Source organism: Eumetopias jubatus, unplaced genomic scaffold (assembly GCF_037043125.1).
Source record: "Eumetopias jubatus isolate StellerSeaLion01/CBP00866 unplaced genomic scaffold, mEumJub1_p1.0 scaffold_5, whole genome shotgun sequence".
Taxonomy (NCBI): domain Eukaryota; kingdom Metazoa; phylum Chordata; class Mammalia; order Carnivora; family Otariidae; genus Eumetopias; species Eumetopias jubatus.
In genome coordinates, this window is record NW_028274811.1 from 117,689,705 (window position 1) to 117,715,394 (window position 25,690).

At 40.3% G+C, this 25,690-nt stretch overlaps 1 protein-coding gene across 2 annotated transcripts in view; it reads right to left on the reverse strand.

Annotated features, from left to right (window-relative positions):
* PARP8 (poly(ADP-ribose) polymerase family member 8) overlaps positions 1-21,011 on the reverse strand; it is a 173,076-nt gene extending 152,065 nt beyond the window's left edge. Inside the window, exons 1-3 of one of the 2 annotated variants that reach the window (XM_028098057.2) lie at positions 20,831-21,011; positions 19,731-19,832; positions 18,740-18,794 (exon numbers count right to left, since the gene is read on the reverse strand). In XM_028098057.2, coding sequence (XP_027953858.1) covers positions 18,740-18,794; positions 19,731-19,821 — 146 coding nt within the window. In that variant the 5' untranslated portion in view covers positions 19,822-19,832; positions 20,831-21,011. Of the gene's footprint in view, positions 1-18,739; positions 18,795-19,730; positions 19,833-19,919; positions 20,245-20,830 lie in introns of those variants that run through there. The other variant, XM_028098058.2, reaches the window with a different exon arrangement.
* Positions 21,012-25,690: the final 4,679 nt, after the last annotated feature.

Below are 25,690 nucleotides of genomic sequence, written 5' to 3' on the forward strand. Positions count from 1 at the left end.
CATTCTTACATCTTTACAGATTGTCATCTGAAACTATGTGCCTAGCCATCGTTTTATAGAACCAGTCCAAAACATCAAAATATCTACGTTATTTGGCAGTTGCAAAGGCTACTAATACCAGCACTTTTATTTTCCTTTTCCAAAAACACAAACCCAGATTGAGAAATAATCACAGAGAGAAATATTCCTCCTTTCTAGCCTAATTTAGGAGGTAAAGTCTTTATTTCTTTTCAAATCCAAAGGAGAGAATCAGGCACACATTATTAATTCATCTACTTTCACCTGCTCTGATTAAAATTAAAGATGAACATTTCAGGCTGGTAGTCAAAACTGTTCACTCATTATTCAGTGAACTTCAAGAACCAACCAGCTAAAAAGTCACCTAAGCTAGGAAACGTTCACCAGCCCCTTTGGAAAACAGCATGCATTCTTATACTAGAACATCCTACCAATGGTCATTGGAAAGGTCTTAAGTTCATGTCCCTGATAATTAAAATATTTTAATTCAAACTGTGGATTAATATATGCTTCTTTAATGCTAGTTAAAGAATATAAATATTAGAAGCTCTCTTTTTTTAAAACTTCTACTGAGTAATATTTTCACAAGTAATAATACAGGGTTAAAATGACTCTCGATGTGCCATCTAAAATAAGACCATTGTGTCTTAAATGGAAGAAGGAATGTGTAGGGAGTTTATTTTGGTTTGCTATTATTGTGTTTATTTTTTTAATAAGAAAAAGTAGTTCATATAACATTGATTATAGTTTAGGAAAAAACATGAAGTTATGCTGTGCATCTTTTACAGTAGAAGTTAAGAGTAGTTCTAAAATTAGAGAGGAAAAATGAATTTACAAAGTAAAAATATGTGTCAGGGATGTTAGTCAAAGATCAGCTAATGCTGAGATTGGCAATATTATATCCCTACACAGTTACTCATATTATAATGGGAATTTTTTTAAATAAAATATGGACACACAATATAAGGAGGGCAGAAGTCACCCCTAATCATTCATCTTTGTGCTCCCATTTAGAGCACCTGGTATAGTGCCTTCAGTATAATTGGTATTCAGCAAATATTTGGTAAATGAATTAAAAAAGAATGAATGATGAGAAAATGATAAACAGCTCCTCCTCTCCTGGGAGTTCAATACAGCGTTCAAGAGCTACTTTCTTTTAAATACAATTAATCCTTAATGTCCTTGTAATAGCCAAAGGGAAAATGTATTTACATTACATCTGAAATTGATGGAATCTACAGAGGGGTCAAAAATCTTTCTTCAAAGTAAATAAAGCATTCACCCTCCAGCTAGGAACAGGGTATTTAAATCATTTCCTACATGGATGGCTTTCAATCTGAGCCCCCACTGTAGCGACCACAAGAACTCTCCTCAACCTCTTCAGGAAAAATTCCTGGAACCCCCCCTCCTCCCCCGAGTTCTGCTGCTTACCCGTTCTCCCTACTGGTCACTGCTTTTCCAGTTCCTCTTCAGTCCCTCCCCCTCCTAATCCACAAATACTGGGACCAAGTCTTTTCCAGGTCAATCCTGATTTCTCTTCTGCCCTCCCCAAATGTACTCACACTTATCAGACCATATGTTCTAATATGAGCTGGCGGGGGGGGGGGTGGGGAAGCCATCACACTTGTATATGAGATCACAGAAAAACCATTTACTAACATTTGAAAACACCATTATTATTCTATGTTCACCTCTGGTCCACAGTTAAGCAATTAGGATATAAATATATCCTATCTTCCTATTCATGAGGATACTATTCATGAATTGGAAGTCTGACACAACATTTACATGACCTAATTTTGAAAATTTAAAATACTATAAGGCCTCTAGGCTTAATTTTATAAGGGGAAGATTAAAGGGACACAAGCAAGCACAGATTTATCTCTCTGTGCTATGGGACACTGGCAAGTTTTTCTAACTTAAAACGTGATATTTAAAATGTCAAACTTCTACATTTCTGCAGTAACAAGGTGGTTATCACATTGAGTAACATTTTCTGTACTTTCTCTCTCCAGTAAGTAGAATTAATATTAACACCTGAACTGAAAATGTTAAGTGACTATAAATAAGACAAAATGATTTCATTAAAATTTAGCTTAGCAAATATTACTTTCATATTCTTGGTGGTAACCCTTTTTATTCGTATTCAAAAGCAAGGAGCAATTTATAAGCAAAGGAAGTGACATCAAATGTGAGCCCCACCCCAGTGTGTATTCAATTAGGCTCACCTCAGATCTAGGTTTCTCCACTCAGCCAAAGTGGATATTTGGGAAAACAATTTTCTAATGGCATAGCCTTGACCATACAGCAGTATCCCACCGTCAATATGTTGCCATTTGCCACTATGACAAGTGGTACTATGAGCAACATTTATACTGCTTTGTAAGCCAAAGCACTAAATCAGAGGATGAGAAATAAAAATAACCATAAAATTAAGCAGAGAAGAAAACAAAACATACAAAAGGAATTTAAACCACCAAAATATGTCACAAGGCCATGTGCTTACATTCCCTCTGGAGTCCCTGGACAAAGTCTGTCCCATTTTAGACATGATTCTAACAAACCTGATTATTTGGTTTCCAATCACATCATACTACAAGCAAAGTGGAAAGAAGAACAGGGTGTGGAGAGACAGGACAGAGAATGAGGGATTCAAAATTGGAAGGTTCCTTAACCAGCTCCTTCATAGCAACCACTGAATCAGTTAATTAGTTCCCCTTTAATGACCAAACTAAATAGTTTGCTTGTCCACTCAGGCCTCCTCCTCACAGACGCCAAAGAACTTCAGGTTGAAAGAAACTGTTGTTCTCATTCTTGAGTCTCCTGTACAACTTAAAATCCAAGACTTTTATTTTGGGTTAAATGCTTCCCAACTATTTGACACTGGAATTAAATTTTATACAAAGTTCTTCAACAATGTAAAGCTGTTAAGAATGATGCATCTGTAAACTTTCTACTGTAGATTATCAAAGAGGAATGTTCACTATCACTTTTTTCCAGCTTCTTGAAGCTAATCCCTCTCATTTTAAGTAGACAAGAAATAAAAGATGCTTAAGAATCACTATCCACATCCAGGATGATTAAATGTCTTTTGCCTCATAGATCAGTAACCCAACAGACCTTCAAGAATGGAAGAACTGGATTCAGAGCCAAACACACTTAATTTTAAACCAAAAAAAAAAAAAGCCTGTAGATACTGGGGAAATAAATTTCAATTGCTCAATTGTATTTTACCGAAACAGTTAAGAGACATTCTTGTCTTCTAAGATCTTAAGAAAAAGTAATATTTTCTAAAGGGATCAGAAATATTTATGATTCTTCTATTATACCTATGGTAACATACTCTTTTTAGTTGGAACTAAACCTCACTTATGTCCTATTATTAGGGAAATTATCTACAAAAATTAATTATTAAGAAAACACGGTCTATCTTTTGAATTCATGAAAAAAGATAAAATTCAGCATTTTATAAAATTTCAACCACCTGCAAGATTTTTAATACACTTAAGGTATTCAAAGACATTTTCAAGTAGGGTAAAAAATAATTTCTGCTTATTTGTTTGAATGGCAATAGACTGTTTTTATGAAAACCCAGGCCTGCCCTTAGGCTGTAACAACAGGCCCAGAGCCAATGGGCCTGTGCCAATATATCAAGGTTTTAGTTTTTTATTTAAATCTGATTTTATAATTCTGTCCTCATGGCTTACCTCATGGCTTCCAACATTACTGAGAGGCTAACCCTTAAAGCAGGGCAGCCTGAGTTTCTGGCATAGGGAAGGCACAGGAAAGTGAAGCATACTTTTTTTTCTTTCAAGATTTATTTATTTAAGAGAGAGGGTGTGCACTCACATGAGCCTGTGCAGGAGATCACGACCTGAGCAGAAACCAAGAGTCAGACGCTTAACCGACTGCACCACCCAGGTGCCCCCAAGTGAAGCATACTTTATGAGACAGTGATGTTTTTCTTTACTGAGTGTATGGAATCAATGCACTTAAGCAAATTTGGTTGGGGGGGGTGGTGGGACATGGGAGAAATCAATTCATTTATCTGCCAGGTAGTATTTCCTTAAAAATAATATGTTTCCCCCAGATTTTAATTGTAATAATCGTTGCTCCACAAAAATCATTAACAGACTTTCACACAGACAGGCAGATATAGAGTGAATGGAGGAACAATATGAACACAGGTGGCTTACAAATCTCTACGCTCATCCACCCTTGTTTTCCACCTTGCTTGTTGTAGCAACTCCAAAAGCCCTGAGAGTTGCTGGGAAACAGGATAAAACACCAGAAGCTTACAGAGACCAGGTAGGGTGTGAGAAGTGGAGGGTAGGCAGCTCTCGAAAGTAAGAGTAAAGGGCAGGGATCCAGGGCAAGGAAGGAGGCAGAAGTGGCAAGCCTATGTAAATACCCAGTCCCAAAATACCTTCTCCCACAGAATCTGGAGAGTTTTCCCTTTACAACACTGCTTAAAATTAATTTAAATTATCAACCAGATACTTTAATTAGAAATGGAGATGTTGAGGCAATCCAGGCTATCAGTGTCTATAAAGTTGTTCCAGCCACCTTTTCCTTCCAATAGCTTCTCCTCTATCCTTTCCACGGAGTAAATGAGAAATTTGCTTGGGACAAAAATGTGAGGGTAATTTAGAAGCAAGAACTGGGATTTACCCATCTCATATTAGTTATCCAGTGAGCCTTTGTTCCTTTATTTCATGATTAGAAACCTCATGTTTTTTTCCTTATGTACACAAATATAGACATATCAAAAGAAACTTGTTACCTAACTGATGGACAGGAGGAAGTTGTGACATTTATTGGCCAGTGTCAGCGAAAGTTTTGAAAGTGCGAGCTCGGCCCTCAAAAGACGAGTTCACTTCATTTCATGGTCACCCTGGGCCACCTGCCCTGGCGCCACCATTTACCTCTCCGGTAAAGCTATGATGCAACCCTGAAGTTAAAATTTTTCCCCCTATAAAAACAACAACAGCAACAACAACAACAGAAAAAGTTTTCTCCCTACAGAGTAGGTTTTGACACGTCGGACCACGCAAGAAAAGTTAGCAGGTACTTCCACGTGTGTCAGAATATACCCAGCTGGACTTCCCTGGGATCAGGGAGACTGGGGCCAGGGGCAGGAGCTGCAAGAGAAGGGCTCTTGTGGGGGCCCCACAACACACTTACACTGCCTTTCCAAAGAAACCACTTAATTTAATATTACACAACCCAGTTAAAGAAAGGGGGAAAAAATACAAGGGCAAGCAAATAAGGAATCTAAACAAAAACCTAAACTATTTCAAATTAAATAAAAAATCCTAATTATTCTAAAATTATAGGTGAAGATCAGGAACTCAGACCTGTGGAGAGGAAAAGCATTATTACTGAATGCTGTGCTGACCTGATGACAGACAAAAGTGAGTCTGGAGAATCTTTAGATTCTAAAACTGATAAAAGTTTAGACTTGGACTTTGTGACACTGGGAAAAAAAAAAAACCCACAGGCAGTTACATGAATGAACACACACTATGCTATTTTGGGGGGAAAAAAACAGCATGCAATTACTTGAATAAACACATGCTATTGCCATTTTTTTTTTAACTTTCATGTACTTTTAATGTAGTTTTTATTAGAAATTATTATTCAATGATAGTGGAGAAATGGAGGAAATTTTATTATTTCCAAACCAGACAGAGCAGTTGTCCTACCAAAAAAGGGGGAACAATTCTTTTGTTTTCCTTTTTCTGCCTGCTTATGAGGTCCCGACTGCAGTAATTGGAATTGGGCTAGTGCTATAAATAATGACATCAGATGCTGCCTTCTCTGTCAGGCCTGAGCTGGACACCATATGTGCAGGGAAGGGTTAATGCAGGCCTTGGTTGCTCAAACCCTGCACATTCCCAAGAAAGGCCTGTCCTCAAGACTGGCCCTGGGCCAGTTCCAGGGAAATGAGCTCTGAGCCCTTGGAATATTCTGCCTGATAAAAGTGTTTTGTATGCCCTAAGCCTTAGGTCATGCAATACCAGTGGTGCTCAGACAGTTTATACTAACAAGTGTGATGTATGGTGAACACATGTTTTTGCTCTGGGAAGCTGGGGTCTGAACAGCCGAGGTCAGCTGTAAAAGTGTAGCATGCCTTTGTGATTGGTCCCTAATAAAAACCCAGGACACCAAGGCTCAGGTGGGCTTCCCTTGTTGGCAACACTTTCCCTGTGTTGTCACACATCGTTGCTGGGAAAATTAAGTGTGTCCACATGACTCTACTGATAAGACACTTGCAAACTTGTGCCTGGTTTCTCCTGGACTTTGCCCAATGAGCCTGTGCCCTCTGCTGATTTTATTCGGCACCCTTTTGCTATAATAAACTATAACTATAAACTATCACAGGACTTCAGAGTGTAACAGCTTTCTGAATCCTGAATCAAATCCCGTGATTCCTTCTAGCAAACCACTGAGCCTGAGAGTAGTCTTCAGGACCCCCTTCCAAGCGCATTATCAAGTTCAATCCTAAAAACCTTGCAAAATTACTACCATTTCAGAGATGATAAAGTCAAGATTTTTCAAAGAGGTTAAGCCATTTGGTTGTTTAAAAAGAAACCAAATCAATCTGTCCATTCTGTTATACCGCACTGTAACGTTATGGGTCACAAAGAATTTTTAAAATAATCTTATCACTCAACTAACAATGGACAAACTTCCCTTGGAAAATATAAAATGCAATTTCATAAGCCCTGAAAAATACTTAGACTACAATTAATAAGTAAACACAATCCAACTTAAAGTTGGACTCATAAGAATTTTATGTATAAGAATTATGGATGTCTGGGGTGGTTCTAAAAGCCATAGTCAGATGTCTTTTCACCTATAAGGTGTCCCTCGTCTGCTTATTCCTCCAGCCCACAAAAATTTTCCAGTGTAATTCAATTCTCAATACTTTCTGTCTTTGAGCACTGCGTGTCTGTGCGTGGTCTGTGCATGCTGGGAGTTGGTGGCGGCGGGGCGTGGTTAGGGAGAAAGAAATAGGTATATTATTTTCTTCATGTCTGCAAATGTAGTTTGGAAGGTTATCTTTGCATGTTTAGGAGGAAAACTTAAAATGCATTGCAATTTCAATGTTTGCAGGTATGTGCATATCAATGCCTGTGTATGCAGGCATGTATCATGTGTGAAAGACACACAACAGCATACACATTTCAAATATGTTTTGTGTTTATGCTCAGCATTCAGCCACAGAAGTATCTTAGAACACCAACTCCTACTTGATTTTATTTGAGAAGTGCACTGGCATTATGTATTTCTTTGGGGACTAAAAAATTAGCAGGCATGGAATTTCTGTAATAATTATTAGTATTTCTTGAAATATTCTTGTTTAGTATAGTTTTATAATCTATATTTGAAAAACACTGATAGAAAATCTAATTTAAAATGGTGATTTTTTTTTCTCTATGGAATTAGCTACATACTAAATCTGTAATACAGGCTATTCATTTTAGTTTTGTGCCAAGGCAATTTAATAAAAATAAATAGCTAGTTTTATATTTTCCTAATTCAAATTTATATGCCTGTGTTAAGTAAAAAAGAAATTCTTAAACTTCTAATCAGAGTCCTTATTTAGAAGTTGAAAAAGTCTTGGCAAGCACCTGCCTTTCTTGTCTATTTTTTTAATAGACTTTAATTTTTAGAGTAGTTTGGAGATCACAGCAAAATCAAGCAGAATATACAGAGACTTCCCATCTACCCTCTATTCCACATGTGCAGAGCCTGCCCCGTGATCAACATCCCCCATCAGAGTGGTACTTTGTTACTGATGATGAACCCACAGAGACACATCATTATCACCAAGAGTCCATAGTTTACCCTAGGGTTCACTCTTGCTGTTGTACATTCTATGAATTTGTAAAAATGTATGACACTTATGCACATTATAGTACCAGACTATAGAGCATGTAGAATAGAATAGTATAGAATACAGAATAGCTTCACTGCCCTAAAAATCCTGTTCCACCTCTTTTTTCCTTCCTCTCCTGTCACCCCTGGCAACAACCGATCTTGTCACTATCTCCATACTTGTGTGCCTTTTCCAGAGTGTCATATAGTTGGAATCATTCAGTCTGTAGCCTTTGAGACTGGACTCGTTCACTTAGTCATAGGAATTCTTTCCCCCATGTCTTTTAAAGGCCTGATAGCTCATTCCCTTTTAGTGCTTGAATAATATTCCACTGTCTGTATGTATCACAGGTGATTTATCCATTCACCAACTGAAAGACATCTTGGTTGCTTCCGTTGCTTCCAGGTTTTGGCAGCTTTGAATAAAGCTGCTATAAACATCCATGTGCAGGTCTTGCGTAAACCTAAGTTTTCAACTCCTTTGGATGGACACAGAGGAGTGTGACTACTGTATAGTATGGCAAGAGTATGTTTAGTTTTTGTAAGAAACTGCCAAACTTTTGTCTTCTGAGTGGCTGTACCAGTTTGCACTCCCACCTGCAATGAACCAGAGCTCCTGTTGCTCCACATCCTCGCCAATATCTGGTGTCCTCAATGTTCTGGATTTTGGCCACTCTAATAGGTACGTAGTGGTAAGCACCTGTATTTTCATTTAAAAGTGCATCTGAAACGTAACACTTTACAGAATGTACCCCCAAAGACTGGAAACGTCACATTTCTGTTTTAAAAAACCTTTTGTGAAACTACTGCCCTAAGTGGATTTTTCCCTGCCAATTACCTACAGCTGGCAAGGATTTTGTGTATGTTGGACATCGAGAATTGAGGACACTGGAAATTTTACATTAATGACATAGGAAGTCAACACAGAAAGCTCACATTAAATCAAACTGAGGGTGGGGGTAAGAGAAATGAGTGAAGGGGATTAAAAGGTACAAACTTCCAGTTACAATTAAGTCATGGGGATATAATGTACAACATGGTGATTATAGTTAATAATACCATACTGCGTATTTGAAAGTTGCGAAGAGAGTGGATCTTCAAAGTCCTCATCACAAGAAAAAAAATGTTTGTGACTATGTGTGGTGACAGATCTTAATTAGACTTATGTGCTGATCATTTCATGATATATACAAATATCAAATCATTATATTGTACATCTGAAACAAATATGATGTTATATGTCAATTACACCTCATTTAAAAAAGAAAATCAAACTAGTATGATTTCATTTTTTTAAAGATTTGTTTATTTATTTGAGAGCTAGAGAGAGCACATGCATGCACGCGTACAAGTGTGGGGAGGGCCAGAGGGAGAGAATCTTCAAGCAGACACCCTGCTGAGCACGGAGCCCCACGCAGGGCTCGATCAATCGACCCATGAGATCATGACCTGAGCCAAAACCAAGAGTTAGACTGTTAACCAACTAACCCCTAAACTAGTATGATTTTTAAAAAACTAAGTTTAAAATCTTTCTTGCTCCAAATTTTATCATTTGGGCGTCAAATTCAGCCAAGAATATGCAATTCTCATATTAATTGAAACTCACTTAAATCACCATTCTAAGCTGGTTTTCCCATAAGGATGGACTGCTCCAAAAAGAAACAGGAGAGAATTTGGCTCACAGTGAATTATTCAAACTTTTTCTTAGTTAACTAAAAATGAATTTGGCCATTCACTAGAGAAATCATATCAAATTCTGTGGTGATAATAAAGTAATGACTACTTTGCAGCTAGAGGGCCTTTTTTTTTTTTGCATATCGAGCTGTGGTGCATTTTAATAAGAAATGATGACTGCATCAGCTTTTACCCATGAAGCAGATCTTTACATTCTGCTCAGGTCTTCCACATTCCAGTATCTAAGACTTTGTTCTTAAGATCACTGACACAGATACAGACAGACTGACAAACGTATCCTCACAATCATGAATTCACTCACTTAAGATTTTGCACACTGATTTCAAAATGAAAAACCTAGAATTTACTAGATTTTCAGTATGTGTGGGGTTCCAGTGGTTTCCCTAAATCACAAAAGCTACGGAGTGTTCACATAGGTAGGAACAGGTCTGCTGTTAACGTGAATCATTTTCAATATATACATGACACTGTGTCCACAGGACTGTGCTTGGAAGCACCAGTTTCATTCTCCATTCATGTGTTACCAAAAGTAGCATGTGGCTTCCTAAAGTGTAATGACTGACAACTGCCCAAAAAAAAAAAAAAGTTTGCTTCCTGACTCATGTTTAAAAAATTCTGAGAAATATTTTAAAACTCCTTCAGTAAATTTCTCATTTGGTGACTAGCAGGAAAATACATAAAATAAATGCCCTCATTGATTTCTAGATGTAATTTATCAAAAAAAAAGAAACATGTAGATAAATTCCATATTTCCCTCACCACAAATTTCTCCAAAAGTATATACACCAGATTGCTCACTAAGAAGCCCTACTGCAGCCAAAGTGACAGAATTTAAGAGGACATAATGAGTACTTCTGCTACACAAAATCATTATCTCTAACACTTCCTTATGAGGCTGACTTCTAATCCTGTACCAAAGTGGGCCCTGCTAACTTCAAGGCTTTGATGAAGAATAGTTGAAAGCTCTTATCATAAATGGATTCAACACAACTGATGACAGTGAGAGACCCAGAGAAATAAATCCTCACGTAGAAAAGTCAGTGGCATGAAATGTCAAATGCCTTTAACCAAAGCTTTCCTGGTGATAAAGCAAGTTCTACAAAAATTACTGAAAGTAAATTCTTCAGGGCTCAATTGTGAATTGGCAATTTCTATTTCTACTATACTGCTGTTTACTCAAAAACTATTTTTAATGAGTAAAACTGAGTTTGCCAAAGTATTTTCTACAAAACAACTTTCTCAAGATGTTCCAGATCTGTAAGCAAGTAAGTCTGAGAAGCCCTGAATACTTCATTCACCTCTTGGATATGCATAATGTATACTAATACATAAAAAGCTCCAAAAAGCCAACCATTAGAAATGTTTAATATTGTTTAACTAAGCATTTCCCAGACATATTTGGCCACATACCTAACACCTAATTAAACAGTTTGGGAAATGGTATCCCACAATGTAAGAAAAATATTACTCTTTTTAGAAATAGTAGGAAAAAAAATAGTAGGAAATTCTTACTATATTCTAGTCTTCAGAGTACTGATTTTTTGTGACTTTTTATTTGACTTACATTTTCTCTTTTACACAGATCTGTCCTTAATAGCATTTTTGCTTGTTTTCCAATTTTGCCTGAACTTCATTCTTCATAGGTGTGAAAGCCTAACAAATATAGTTATATTAGTCTCTGGTTCCATTCCATAGAGTAAATATTCTATAAGTGATTCTTAGATAACAACCTATGCATGTTTTTTAGACAAAACAATGATAAAAATCCAAATAACTATAACACTTCTGAGTTGGTTGAGAAATCCTAAGAACACTTTCAGGCCGTCAGTATGATCTTTTCAATCTATATTTCAGAATGTTCAAAAAGAAACCATCTTGGAAAAAGTCAGCAGCTAGCTTTCTGCTCATTTCTGTACAGGGAAAATTGATCTGACTGCACAAAGGTATTCCCTTTTAAATTTAATGTTGTGCTTTGGCATCCTCCACTAATACCAACAAGGTATCAGCCATAAACTGGGATGTCACTGATATGCAAATTAACCACACCCAAAACTTGCCATTATTCTGTAATGGATTGGGAACAATCTATTTATATTCTCATCCCATCCTCCTCAGATTTCACTGTCTTCTCATTCTCAGTCTGTTCTACTCATGATCTTACTCTATCCTCTTCTTGAGCATAAATACGTCATAAATGTTCACAGAAATGCCACTAGTGGTTAAAAAAAAGATTAAATGAACTGGCACGTGTGATAATAAAAATCATGATCTCAATATCCAAACCTGTGTCATTATGTGACACAGAAACTACCAGTCAATAAACCTTGAACAACTGTGGATGCTTAATGCACTAAATACAAACTGCCGTTGAATGGAGAGACCCGAGTCAATAAGCGGACAGTGGAAGCCTGAGAAGTACATACGACTGGATGGGCAAGGTGGCTCTAGAAAGCCAAGGATGGGGGTTTCAATTTGATATGGCGGAAACCGTGGTCGCATCTGAACGCTTCTGAGCAGGAAAATGCTATGGTGAAATTCATAATTAAAAGAGTTCAGGTATCAGGGCGCCTGGGTGGCTCAGTCGTTAAGCATCTGCCTTAGTTCAGCTCAGGTCGTGATTCCAGTTCCTGGGATCGAGCCCTGCGTCAGGCTCCCTGCTCATCTCCCTCTCCCACTCCCCCTGCTTGTGTTCCCTCTCTCGCTGTACCTCTCTCTGTCAAATAAATAAAATCTTCAAAAAAAAAAAAAAAAAAGAGTTCAGGTATCAATGAACTGGACGGGTGAGGAGCTGTTAGGCAAGAATTTTAAAACACTGGGTTAAAGTGACTGACCTAAGTCAAGGTGATCAGGGCCCGGGCCAGATATTGACACTGTGAGGGATGAAGATGCCCACAATGATTTCAAAGAAAGAGCCACTGAAGCCTCAAAAGAAATGAAGAAGGAGGGATACACGAAACCTGAGACAGATTCCTCCTGAGTGGCTCAGCTGATGTGACACGAGGAAAAGGCTGGGAAGAGAAGTCTCGTTTAACGGGGAAGTGATGGGTTATTCTGATATGATGGGTTGAAGTGTCCAGCATTTAAGTTAGGCAACTGGACAGAAAACCTAAATTATGTCCCAATGAAACAGGACTGACAAGCCTTATTAATAAAAGCATATTTCTTATTAGTCTTCCCTGGGGGTACCTGGAAAATGGAATTTCAAAAATGTAGCGAGTGAAAAGGAGAAAGATGACATGCCAGTAACTTAACCATTCCATACTGAGTCAGGGGCATCTGTCTTAAAGCAAGATTTATCTACTATATAGCACAATCTACCCAAAAGCAAATCTGTGCAGAGAATTACAAAATATTTTTAGGACTGATAAATGCTCTCTTGCATGTATTTTTCAAACTGCTGCTGAAAGAGATGATGGGGAATTTAAATGGGTCGGCCCAATATTTGTGTAAGGATTCCACAGCCAATGTACATAATTTTCTCGCTACTAACGCTCAGCCCTGGGCTCAGGCATTTCCCTTGCCAGCCAGCAGAATTTTCAGGACAGCCCCTGGAGGGCATCCCACTAAGCAATCCCTCCCCAGCCATCCTAGTCATGCCAGTTCAGCCCCTTAAACCTTACATAAACATCGATCACACTGCAGCGTACCCCTACTCTGCTTCTTAGTAACTGTAAGCTATTTAAATCACCCAAGCCTCAGTGTCTTCAGCTATAAAATGTAAAATAGCTAACAAAATACCTACTTGTCTTTGTTGCAAATATAGGATGTAAGGCAGGCAAAAGGCATAGCAGAGACTATGCCCAATAAATACAAGTAATAGTATTATCTTAATCCATGAAATAAGTGGGCTTTAAATATTTTACTATATGTTTCAACAGAGTTATAGTTATGTTAAATTGGTGGTTGTTTTAGGTCAGTGGTTTTTAAATTCATTTAACAATGAAATCTTCTTCAAAAAAATTCTGTACAGAAAAGAGCCAGAGCAGCTGTAATTTACAAAGGGATATGAAAGCTCAGATCTCACTCACTCATTTGGCTTCCTTCAAACTCCCTTCCACCAGGCACCCCAGCTTCCAACGTAGGTTTCCAGGGCTCCAAGGAAAAGACTTTTTTAAAAAAAAAATCATTATTTTTGGATAATAATTGATACAGTATAAAATTGAGAAGCAAGTCCCCATGGCCAAGAGGAACATGCTAATTTCTGGTTTTAAAAAATGATCATTCTTTTCATTATGACATCTTAAGAAGCACTTGATGGTTTCAAAATAATTGCATTATTTCAAGATTTCTCGAATGCGTATGTAATTCTTTCACAATGAAAACTGACTAATCTTTTTGAGATGCTCTTTCTACTTCACCACTCTCTCAATGCCCCCATTCCTGCACCCACATATACTTTTTTCGAAGAAAGTCAAAACAAATGCACTTTAGTAATCAAGTAGATTGCCTTTCTCCATGGCATCCCATGAGCAAGGAATGAAATATTGGGAGCCCAGGTGGATTAGGGCCCCCAGAAAATTTGTTCACCAGAGCGCTACTGATTTTTTAAACTGAATTAAATACTTTTAGAGTCCAAACTCTCTAGTGTGTCACAGTCTCCATTAACTCCCTCATCATGTTAAGCAACTGCATTATCTTTCTGTCTTCTAAAAGCATTTGAGCATGCCACAGGGCTTATCACTTGGCTGGGCAACTTCTGGATTCTGAAGAAATTCTACTGCAAGTGACATTACCAGATTTGGGGCTTTTTGAAATATTTGACTATCTCTATACCTGGCCATTTAGTTAGGAAATTGCTTCTCACCTGCCAGAAGACCTTTTAGCATTCGTTTAATAATTGAATCAACATCTACTTATCCAAAAAACACGTTGTACTAGGCAGGGAGCTAGGGGCTAGGGAAACTGCAATGAATAGTACAGACCCTGCCTCCAAGCAGCTCAAGGTCAGACAGATGATCAAGTAAACAGGTGCTAACAACACAATGTGACAACATGGTTTTAGAAATACCTAGAAGGATAATACAGGGAAGAGGATGCCAAGAAAGGCTCCTCAGAGGGGAATTTGCCTTAGCAAAGATCCAACAATGAAGGCCTCCCAAGGTTGAAACAGGGCAGGGTGGGGAGGACAGGGTGTAGATGGGTGTTCTGCAGCATGTGCGAAGGCCCAGGAAAAAGAGGTAGCATGTGATTTGAGGGACTGTGGACGCTATTGTTAGTGTTACATGTGATGCTCCAAAACAGTTATGTGAACAGAATATCCTTGGGGGGGGGGGGGCACATACTTCAAAAGATGTCACTCTACCCATGAGCATGTGAAAAAGTGTCTATTCCTACAATAAAAGGTGTACACCTATAGGCAATTCTGAACATTCTGCCAGATATTAAGTTTCTAATGTATTAATAATTTCTAATATAAAAGTTAGAGTTCTTATCATGCAGTCACACTCCTTGATTGGAAAACTCTCAATAATAAACATTTCTTTAGTCTCATATCTTTTCTAAAGGGAAGACATTGTTATATTCTTGGGTGAAAAAACACTGAGGTCTCAAAAGAGTATAATAAAATCCCTGGATGCATATATTTTATATGCATATAGACACATAAAAATTCTGAAAGAATAAATTCTAACACATTAATAGAAATGAAAAAATCATGTGTTCTTATTTTCTTGGCTTCTCTCTTTAACAAAAAAGTTTTTTTTACAATAAACACTTTTTATTTGTGTATTTTTAAAACCTCCATTATATCCTCACGATACACTTTCCTTGCTGGAAGCTCACAATCAGAGAGTCCCACAGGGGTCTATGGCCAGGCCCAATGGGCTCACCCTGCTCAGTCCTTTCTTTGCGGACCACTGATACCAGAGACTCAGCCTGCTCTCCCAGCCCTAGTCACTGTCACTACTCACTTCCTCCCTTGTTTCTTCCACCACTAACTGCAAGACTGACTGCAAATGAGATGAAGAACCAGAATCCCAAACCTTTGTGGTCTTAGGGATTTTACTATCAATCAATAAGGGAGAAAGGAGGCAGAAGATCACAAGCATTACAAGTACAGGGAAGGAATTACTTTTGCATAAACTTCCAAATTGTCTACATTCGGGGCCAGACATCAGCACACCCCTGAAATTGGAAACAGCACTGGGTAGGTGCCCGTGGCAGGCCCTGAACCACTGATGGTTGTGAAGTTATTCCAAGAAGTGCAGGAATCAGAGGTGTGTTACAAAGACCACTGCTAGAATAAATTAATCTAGCTGTATATATACCATAAATTTTTAAGCATTGCAGATGGATAAATAATCAGATTCATAACATTTAACACCTCTTTCTCATTATTTCTCAATCAAAAGACACTAGAACTATCACTCTCCTATCAGTATCTGCATGATCCTTTAATGTCCAAATGGCTCCATGTTCAAAGAAGCTGAGAACACTACTGTAGAGGAATGAGCACAGGTCTCGAGAGGGTGACAGGACAGGGTGTACATGGTAGCTTCTTCAATGAACTGAGTAAATTTCAGCATCTTTCTTAAGCTCTCTGAGCTCAGTCTGTATGTCCAAAAGTGAGGATATAATGATTACATGAACCTTCTCTTTAGGGAAAACGAACTGAACTCAGTCTCCCAGCTGACCAGCCACTCCCCCCTTATTCCTCACCTAAGGTCCACCAAGACAGCAGAACAGCAAATGTTAACAAGCCCTTCAACCTCCAAATGAAAGGTCAATTTACCAGGCACTGGCCAGCCCTGACACAGTCGCCTCTAGTGGCACTTCCTCTTATGCACAGAAACATAAAAAAAAGTGTAAAAAAAATTCACCATATTATTTCTTTTTTTGAATAGTAACACGTAAGGTCAACCTTTGCCTTTAGAACAAAGTGTAACTCGTTCTTAGAAAGTGTGAGAAAGAGTAAATGGTTTATTAAGTTTTATCTACAACCTGAATTGAAAATTATCCTTAAATATGTTCTCAGTGGCTTAGATGAAATGATAGTTAAATATAATTCAAGATAATCCCGTACTATCTCTCCTTAAGATTCCCACCTCCTTTAATGGTGAAGTAAGTCTACCGGAAATGACACTATTAATACACTATTATAAGTTAATAAGCACTTTCAATCAAAACAGCAGGATTTTTAAAAATTTTAAATGCTCAGTTTTAAATGCCACAATGAGAAATGCATAATAAATATCTGATTCTAATGTAGTTAATGAAAACAATGCATTTTTATCTTCAGGGGAAAAAAAAAGTCTTCTCTGCCATCAGCTATAAATGCATAAAGGGATTATTATCATTATTATACTAAAACAACCTATATATCATTTTGTAGAACAAGCTTTTAGGGAGACAAAGCAATCATAGAACAGTCCAGTTAAAGTCTTCTTTAGTAGATATACAAGCCCCAGGTATTTAAACCAGAGACAAAAGAAAATACTATCCCTTAATAGGATTACATAGAAAACGAAACATCTCTTACTTTAATAAGAGCAACCATGGTGCTTGTTCCTACAGTGAAAACTGATGTTATCTTAATCAGTTAATTATTCATCCCAACCCCCCTGGCCTTGCTCCTGAGGCATTCATACCTTCTCCACCTCTTGCTGTGTTAACACCAGTTCAATAATTTGCTGATAAAGAATCTTACTGCCACATCTAACAGATCTTAGAGATTAAGTGTGTGGCTCACTCCTTCATCGTACAGATAAGTAAACTGAGCCCAAAAGAATTCAAGTATCTTATTGAAAATAAGCTAGTTAGTTGAAAAAGCTACCCAGAGCATTCTCCAGGCCACACCTCTCAGTGGGTGAATCACAGTAACTGTTAAGCCGACTACTCAAGCAGCTATCTACCTGATTGCATGGAGAATGTTTTCAATGGGCCGCATGGCATATTTTAACTGTTAAAATAATCCAAAAGGATATTAGTCATACACCAACCTCCTTTGGATAGTAAGTGTAGGAGCAGCATTAATTTAGCTGAATCTCCTCTAAGTTATTCTTTTTATTCATAACTACAAGGATGATAGTACCACAGTAAATTACAAAGTACTATAATTTTATTCTTTCCCAATAAGTACATGTTATATGTGCTGTTCTCAACCAGTAAATCAAATCAATATACCAAACCTGAGGTGGCTTAGGCTGTACATATGGGAAATGTGATAACTGTTTTAATTAAAGCTTTTTTGATATAGACTGCAGCACAGATCCCAAGCATTTTAAAGATTCACATTAATTCCAATCTCTTAAAAAAATGTATTTACAGAGGAAAGCTTCTTTTGCAATTTATATGTTCATAAATGTTTCCATTAAGCTAAGCAATATTTTGGAATGTGGTCAAATGATATTAAATGTCAAGTCCTAATAGCAAGGATAAATCTGACAGTTCTCGTATGTGGCCACTGCTCTTTTAAACCAGTGTCCCCAAAGGGCTAAAAGGGAGAAAATCCTAACTTAACAAGTGAAGACAGCAAGGCATATTTTAAAAGCTACCTTTCATTTTCACTCTACTTCCTAAATACAAAATTGGATTTGAACTTCTTTCACACTGTTAACAATTTGGTATTAATATATGCATCTGTCATACCTCCCCCTCAAGAAGAGAAGTTATACACTCCAGCTACATATAACTTCCAAATCCTTTCCAAAACTAAATGCGAAAACCAAAATACCGCTCCTTAAAAAAAAAAAAGTATGGAGAATTGGCAGACTGCATATTTACGTCAACCTTCAGAAAACATGGAAACACGCAGCCCCAACTCACCAGGAAAATTATTACTTGTGTTCAAACTAGTTTGTGAGATCTATCTTTTATGCATTTCACTTCATACCCAGTATTCCGGTTCTGCACCCGCTTGAATCTATCAATCCCCAAAGGTCTCAAGAGCAAGCTACTACAGTATAACAGCTTTAACATGAGCAGTGCAAGAGTTCTGCTCATTGCCGTGGCGTGATCTTAGAAACACTTGAAGCAAACATATTTATGTCCCCTCTTATTTAAAACGGGGGGACCTCGAGCCTGGGATGTGGCGAAAGGACAGCAACAAGAGAAAAAAAAAAATACCCAAACACGGAACATGCTAAGAACAAAGGAAACACAAGCCTGTGAACAGGAAATGAAGCAACTCTATACACACAAATACCTTTTGGGGCCGCCAACGTAGGTGAAAGTAAAGGTGGAGTCTGAGTATCTGAAATCTGAAACGGAAAAGTCGTGTTAAAAGCTACCCCTCGAGTGGGTTTTTCACCTTGGTCATGACTTGGGCCCCCTATTTAGTGGAACCAAGGGAAGGCCTGGCGGGCTGGAGAACCGCGAGGTCCCCTCTCCGCGCCACGCAGGAGAGGATGCTGCGCACCCCGGGTGGGGTGCCGCGGGAGGCCGCCCCCCGCAACAAGTGCCGGGTTCCATGGCAACGGCGGGAATTTCCCGGTCGGGGCGGCCGGAAGCGGCCCCAGCCGAGCTAGTGGCTGAGAAAGCAAAATCCGATCCTTCTCCCAGGGGAGCAAAATGGACGAAAGGCGACCCCCAGGCAGGGGAGCAGGGCGCCTCGGGAACCCCGGGAATCCCTTGTCTTTCCGGGGCAACGTACTGCCAGTCGGAGGGGACTAACGTGAGCTGAAGACGCGGAGATCCGGCCAGCGCTGCCCCCCAGGGGCCTCGGCGCCGGGCGCAGCCGGCCGGCGCAGCGTAGCGCAGCGCAGCGGGCTCCATTGCCGGCCGCTGCCGCTCAGCCCATTGCGCAAACCCGCGGGTCCTCCCCGCCCGGCTCGGCCGCCGCTGCTGAAAGCCCGGAGGCGGGCAGGGACGCTCGGGGCATCCACAGGGGACTAAAAAGACCACGCACGGCACCTCCGCCTAGACCCCTGCTCGGGCCACCATGGTTCAGCCCCCAGAGCTGGTGGCCCCCCCAAACTGGTGGGGGGAGGGGAACAGGGGAGAGGCTGGCGCCCCCTCCCCCTTTTGGCTCCCGCTCCCGCTGCAGCAGCTGTTGCCAAATGAACCCCGGAATGGGGACGTGCAACCCACCCCCAGCCCGAGCCACACAAGTCGCGGTCAGAGACCTGGGAAGGGGGCGGCGGGCGGTCAGGGGAAGCTGGCGCTGGGTGCGAGGCTCCGGAAAGGCGAGAACTCACCTGCAAACAGGCAGTCCTTCTCGGCTCTGGACTTCTGGATCACGACGTCGATATCCTTCTGAATTCGCTCTTGCCTTGAACACATCCCCATTAAATAAATCCCTGGAAAAGAAGCAGCCGCTATTTCCACCCCACCCCACCCCCCTCGCACGCTTCCAGCTTTCGTAAATATTCAGTTAAAAATGAAACCTCTGGCCGAGGCGGGGGCTGAAGACGAAGTGGTTTCGGAAGTGATCCTGGGTGAAAGAGGAGGAGGTGGTGGAGGAGGAGCGGGGGGAGGTCGGCTTTGCATTCCCAGATGTGACCGCCCAGCTGCTGCTCGCCACTGCTGGATTCCAGTTTCCTCCCCTCCTGACAATGGATGGTGATGACACCGAGTCTCACTTTCTCCCTCCCCCGCCCGGACCAACGGCCGTGGGGGGCCAAGGGTGCTGGAGACTGCCGGAGAGCGATCACCGGCGGGGCGGCGGGCGCCGGCGAGGGGCGAGCCCCGCTCCGCCTCACGCGCGCACACCCCTCGCGGCCCGCACGCCGGCCTTCCACACCCGCGCACACTCGCGCCCGCGGGCGGCGGCGGCCGTGCAGAGGCTGCTGCAGCGCCGCCCGCTGCAGACCCTCCCGCGCCCAGTCACCGGGTCCCGGCCGCCGGGGTGTGAATAGTATCCGCCATCCTGGGCGCAAGCTGGGTGTCCCCGCCCCCGTCCGCCGCTCGCGCGGGGGGCTGAGTGGGAATGTAGGTAGTGAAGACTACCCGGGGCTCCCAGCCTGCCACCCCCCCTTCCACCACTTTTATGAATTCGACTCCACTTTCGGAAGGGATTATGAGTCATATGGAAAACCCAAACCAGAGCGGCTGGGAGGGGGGAAGGGAAAAGAAAAATCTTTAAAAATTGAAAATAAATAAAACGAACAAATCTTTCCTTGTTGCCACATCAGGCAAGATGGAAAAAGCCTTGAAATGACTCCAGACAGACACCCTCCCGTGCCCTGAACTGCCAAAGTCTTTTTCTCCCAGGTGGAAGTAGTTCAGTCCCTTCGGGACACCTGGTAGGAAAATGTAGCCCCTTTCCAGGGACTTCCTCTTACTTACAAAGACTCACCAGTTCTTCCCTCCTAGGTATTTCCGTCCATAAAAAATTGGCAGAATCAAGGAGCACGTGCCAGGGTCTCCCTAGAAGATGGATATCTGTTTGGCTTGTTTTAAAAAGCCGCTCCTTTGCCAGTCAGTCAAGGGGAAGCTCCGACGATCCTGCTGTCTTGTTTAGAAGTGAGATAGTGTTCTGATCCTCACTTCCTGTTCTGCCTAAGGACACCTCAGGGCTGAGGTAGCCGTCCTGCCTCTATATTGCCATATGCCCTAGGACAGGCCTCCAATGGCACTTCTCTTGTTGTTTTTTCCTCCACTGAGGAGGCTTCCCTGAGCAGACCATGTCTCATCTGGTTCTGCATTCCCAGTGCCTGGTGCAGTGCCTGAAAAATAGGAGGCAGGCCTGAATGTTGGCTGAATGCACGAATGGTGGTGCCTTGCAGCTTAATTTCTGTATGCCTACCACAGTCTCAACTTCCTTATCAGCAGAAGTACCCAAGAGTTGTCAAACTGGCTCAGACCCTGAATCGGTCCAGTCTGGATTCTGATATGGGCAACATGATGTGTAGGAGAATTAGAAATGACTGTCATCCCTGACAGAGTCGTAAGATTCCATAGAGATAAATGCAATGAGAAATCATATGTTCCAACCCCTTTATCTTGCAGGAAAGAAAACATGAAATGATTTGCCCTACAGCCTTGAACACAGGGCATTCATTGTGAATTATAAGAGGAAACACTCCGCCTTAAGAAGACCACTGCCATCTCTGATGTTAAAGTTACAATACAGTACATTTTCTGCTCAGACCTCTTCTGAAACATCTTTTAGGGGTAGGGCCAAGGTGTGCAGCCCCCTTGGCAACCAAAAGCACTTACTTCTGTTCCACAGAGCAGCACAGAGTATCATGTGTATTTCCCTCCATCCTTCTGTGCTCCAACTTCTCTAAAATGCTTAAAATCTAACAACTCCCCCAAACTTATTTGATGGTTGTCTCTCTGTCCAGGAACTTCACATTCTCAAAGTAGAACCCGTACTACAAATAAATTTCAAATAGTTTTAAACCTACCTGATGTTTTTCGTCTGGAACACCTCTTGGTTTACTACTCTCTTCATAAAATAGGCCTTCTTGTGATTTGTCCTATATTTGATTTTTTTCTTTCAAGCTTCACAGGCTGCCCTGTTTTTGTTAAACAAAACTGACCTCACTCCGTTCATGCCCTTAAGGTGTGATATATTTAAATATTTTTAAATGTTAAGGGATAAGATTTAAAAAAAAAAAAACCTTTCTCTCTAGTATGCATTTTTGCAAGATAAGTTTCTCTAATAGAAACTATACCAAGGCATCAGTGTTCCATGCTAGATCCTTATGGCATGATGCTTTCAAATTTAGCCCACAGCCAGTATCCCATTTACCTTACCTCTTATTTAAACATTTAGATTATTTTGCGGTGGTTAAAAACTATATGCACGTTTAAAATGAAGAAGTCTTATCCATGCCTTAACCACTCCTGTGCGCACACACACTCAAATGCATTTAGGACCACAGCACATAGTAGGCCTCTAATCAGTTTGTTAAAGAAACAAAAATCACTCACGATGAGGTGCAACTCTGGCAGTATGCTATAGGAAATTTAAGATAGTAAGTAATCGATACATTGGATGATTGGGTCTAGTCAAAAAAAGTCCCACCAGTTTAGAAAAAATGATCCCGAGCCAACAAAGAAAATTTATTAGGGGAAAAATGTAAATTCTTCACCCCTGCTGAAAGCCCCAGCTGCAGAAGTATAAGGCAATGGAAATGTGGCAATAAGTTCAATGGGTATGCTGTAGTTATTAATAACTCACACGTGTCCAGAGCTTATTAGAGCAGCCTGGTATTGCTCTAAATGCTTTACATATATTAACTCATTTCATATTCATAATAATCCTCTATGGTAGCTGTTACTATAATTCTTCACATTTTATAAAAGAGGAAACTGAGGCACAAAGGGAATAATTAACTTACCTAAGGTGGGACATAGACTGCAATGAACTTTTTCCTGGCTCCAAAATTTTCAGCAGTTGAACTGAACTTTGTGGAAAATAGATGTTCAAAAGTCTCACTTCAGAGCAAACTGCCTCACCAATGGCAGCAGGCCAGGAGTTAAGCCAACAAGAAGCCCTATAATAGATTCTGAAGCAGGCCTGGAGCCTATGGGCTCTCAAAATAGCCTCTCCTGGTGGCAGCGATCTTTCCCTTTCTTGCATTGAACTTCCTTTCCCAAATGAATCAATCTCAGTCCTCGGTAAAGTCTTAAGAAAGGGAAAAGCCTGACCTCTCTTATTTCTTAGGAATTAAAAGGACAGGAGGCAGGATTTGCAAAGAAAACACCCCCCTCTCCCAAATGCATGATGCTGTCCTCAGTAGCAAATCCCCGTGGGAATGCCCAGCAGCCTCGGTCAGCTGTGGAAACAGCACTGTGACAATTTGCTCTTGAGGTAGAATCAGAGTGCAAGAGGGAGAGGGTGAGCCTGAGGGATTACTATGGGAAGAGATCACCAAAAGACTTTCAGCTGGGGTGAGGATGTGGGATTTTATCTGGGAGAAATGGGAAGCCCCTCAAAGGAAGGTGATCTCAAAACTCTTTTCAACAATTAGATTTATAAGAACTTCTTGCAGTGGCTCTGTAATGGAAAGAAATCCAAAAAGTTCAAAAATGCTTCCTAGGCCCAACCGGCCCCTCCTAAAAAAAAGTGGGATTTGGACAATTCTTTCTGCTGGTAGTATTGTTTTGGGAGAAACTAATCCTGTTATCCTGACTTCATTCGGTAGGTCTAGCCATCAAAGTATGAGCAAAGCAAAGTCACCCTTGAATAAACTTGACAAAATGGAAGACAATTTCAGGTGGTTTGGTGTGAAATTCGTCCCAATTTTGTCCTTAGCATATCCCCTAACTAAAGTCAAATTGAGCAGCACATCGGTCATACTGAGGTTTTACGCCCTTTCTAGCAACCTTAAGACACTTAAAATACCAAAGCTATAACATGAAACCTGAACTGCTTTCTAGTTCCAAACTTCTCTTTAACTTAGTTGCATTTGTCTCTCAATAAGCTTTAATTCCCATTTCTACCAAAAAGCATCCTTGGGGGCACCTGGGTGGCTCAGCTGGTTAAGCGTCTGCTGTTGGCTCAGGTCATGATCTCAGGGTCCTGGGATCCAGCCCCACATGGGGCTCCCTGCTCAGCGGGGAGTCTGTTTCTCCCTCTGCCCCTCCTCCCACTCATTCTCTCAATCTCTCGCAAGAAAGAAAGAAAGAGAGAAAGAAAGAAAGAGAGAGAGAGAGAGAGAGAGAGAGAGAAAGAAAGAAAGAAAGAAAGAAAGAAAGAAAGAAAGAAAGAAAGAAAGAGAAAGAAAGAAAGAAAGAAAGAAAGAAAGAAAGAAAGAAAGAAAGAAAGAAAAGAAAGAAAGAAAGAAAGAGAAAGAAAGAAAGAAAGAGAAAAAAAGAAAGAAAGAAAGAGGCACCTGAGTGGCTCAGTCGTTAAGCACCTGCCTTCACCTTGGGTCATGATCCCAGGGTCCTGGGATCAAGACCAGCATCGAGCCCCACATCGGGCTCCCTGCCCACCGGGAAGCCTGCTTCTCCCTCTCCCACTCCCCCTGCTTGTGTTCCCTCTCTTGCTGTGTCTCTCTCTGTCAAATAAATAAATAAAATCTTTAAAAAAAAAAAAAGAAGAAAGGAAGAAAAGAGGAAAGAAAGAAAGAGAAAGAAAGAAAGGAAGGAAGGAAGGAAGGAAGGAAGGAAGAAGGAAGGAAGGAAGGAAGGAAGAAAGAAAGAAAGAAAGAAAGAAAGAAAGAAAGAAAGAAAGAAAGAAGAAAGAAAAGAGAAAGAAGAAAGAAAGAAAGAAAGAAAGAAAGAAAGAAAGAAAGAAAGAAAGAAGAAAGAAAGAAAGAAAGAAAAAGAAAAAGAAAGAAAGAAAGAAAGAAAGAAAGAAAGAAAGAAAGAAAGAAAGAAAGAAAGAAAAAGAAAAAGCATCCTTGAGCCCTTGTTAGATGCCTCACCATCCCATGCAAACAAACTCATACTCCTCAGCTTGTACTCACTTATTAATTCTACTTCGTCTGGAATACCTCTCCTTTTGTTTATTTTTAAAAATGCAGGGCGCCTGGGTGGCTCAGTTGGTTAAGTGACTGCCTTCGGCTCAGGTCATGATCCTGGAGTCCCAGGATCGAGTCCCACATCGGGCTCCCTGCTCAGCGGGGAGTCTGCTTCTCCCTCTGACCCTCTTCCCTCTCATGCTCTCTATCTCTCATTCTCTCTCTCTCAAATAAATAAATAAAATCTTAAAAAAAAATTTAAAAAAATAAAAATGCATAAATACTGCACGAATATATTCCCAATGCAAACTATTTAAAGCGTATATTAATACAGAGTAAAATCTGAAAATTCCCACCCATCTTAACCCCTAAATCCACTTCTGACCCCAAAGATAATTAGTCTTAATAGTTAGTTATAAGAGAATCCTTCCATTCTGGCATTTATATATCCACATATGTATGTTCATAGATTTATACGTATACATCTTAATTTAAAAGGAACCACGTAATATATGTTGTTTTGCAACTCGATTTCGCCACTGTCTTGGAGAACTTTCTATGTCAATACAAAGAGATCTACTGCATTCCTTTTAGCTACTGCAGAGAATTTTATTGAATGGACATGCCATAATACATTTTAACCATGCCTCTGCAGTCATGATAGGTTTTTCCAAATGTTTTGTGATTAAAACAATTTGCAATACATGCATATCTTTATGCACAATTTCAGCCGTTTCTTTGGATAGATCGGTAAAAGTGGACTGACTGGATCACAGGGAACTGACAATTTAAAAATT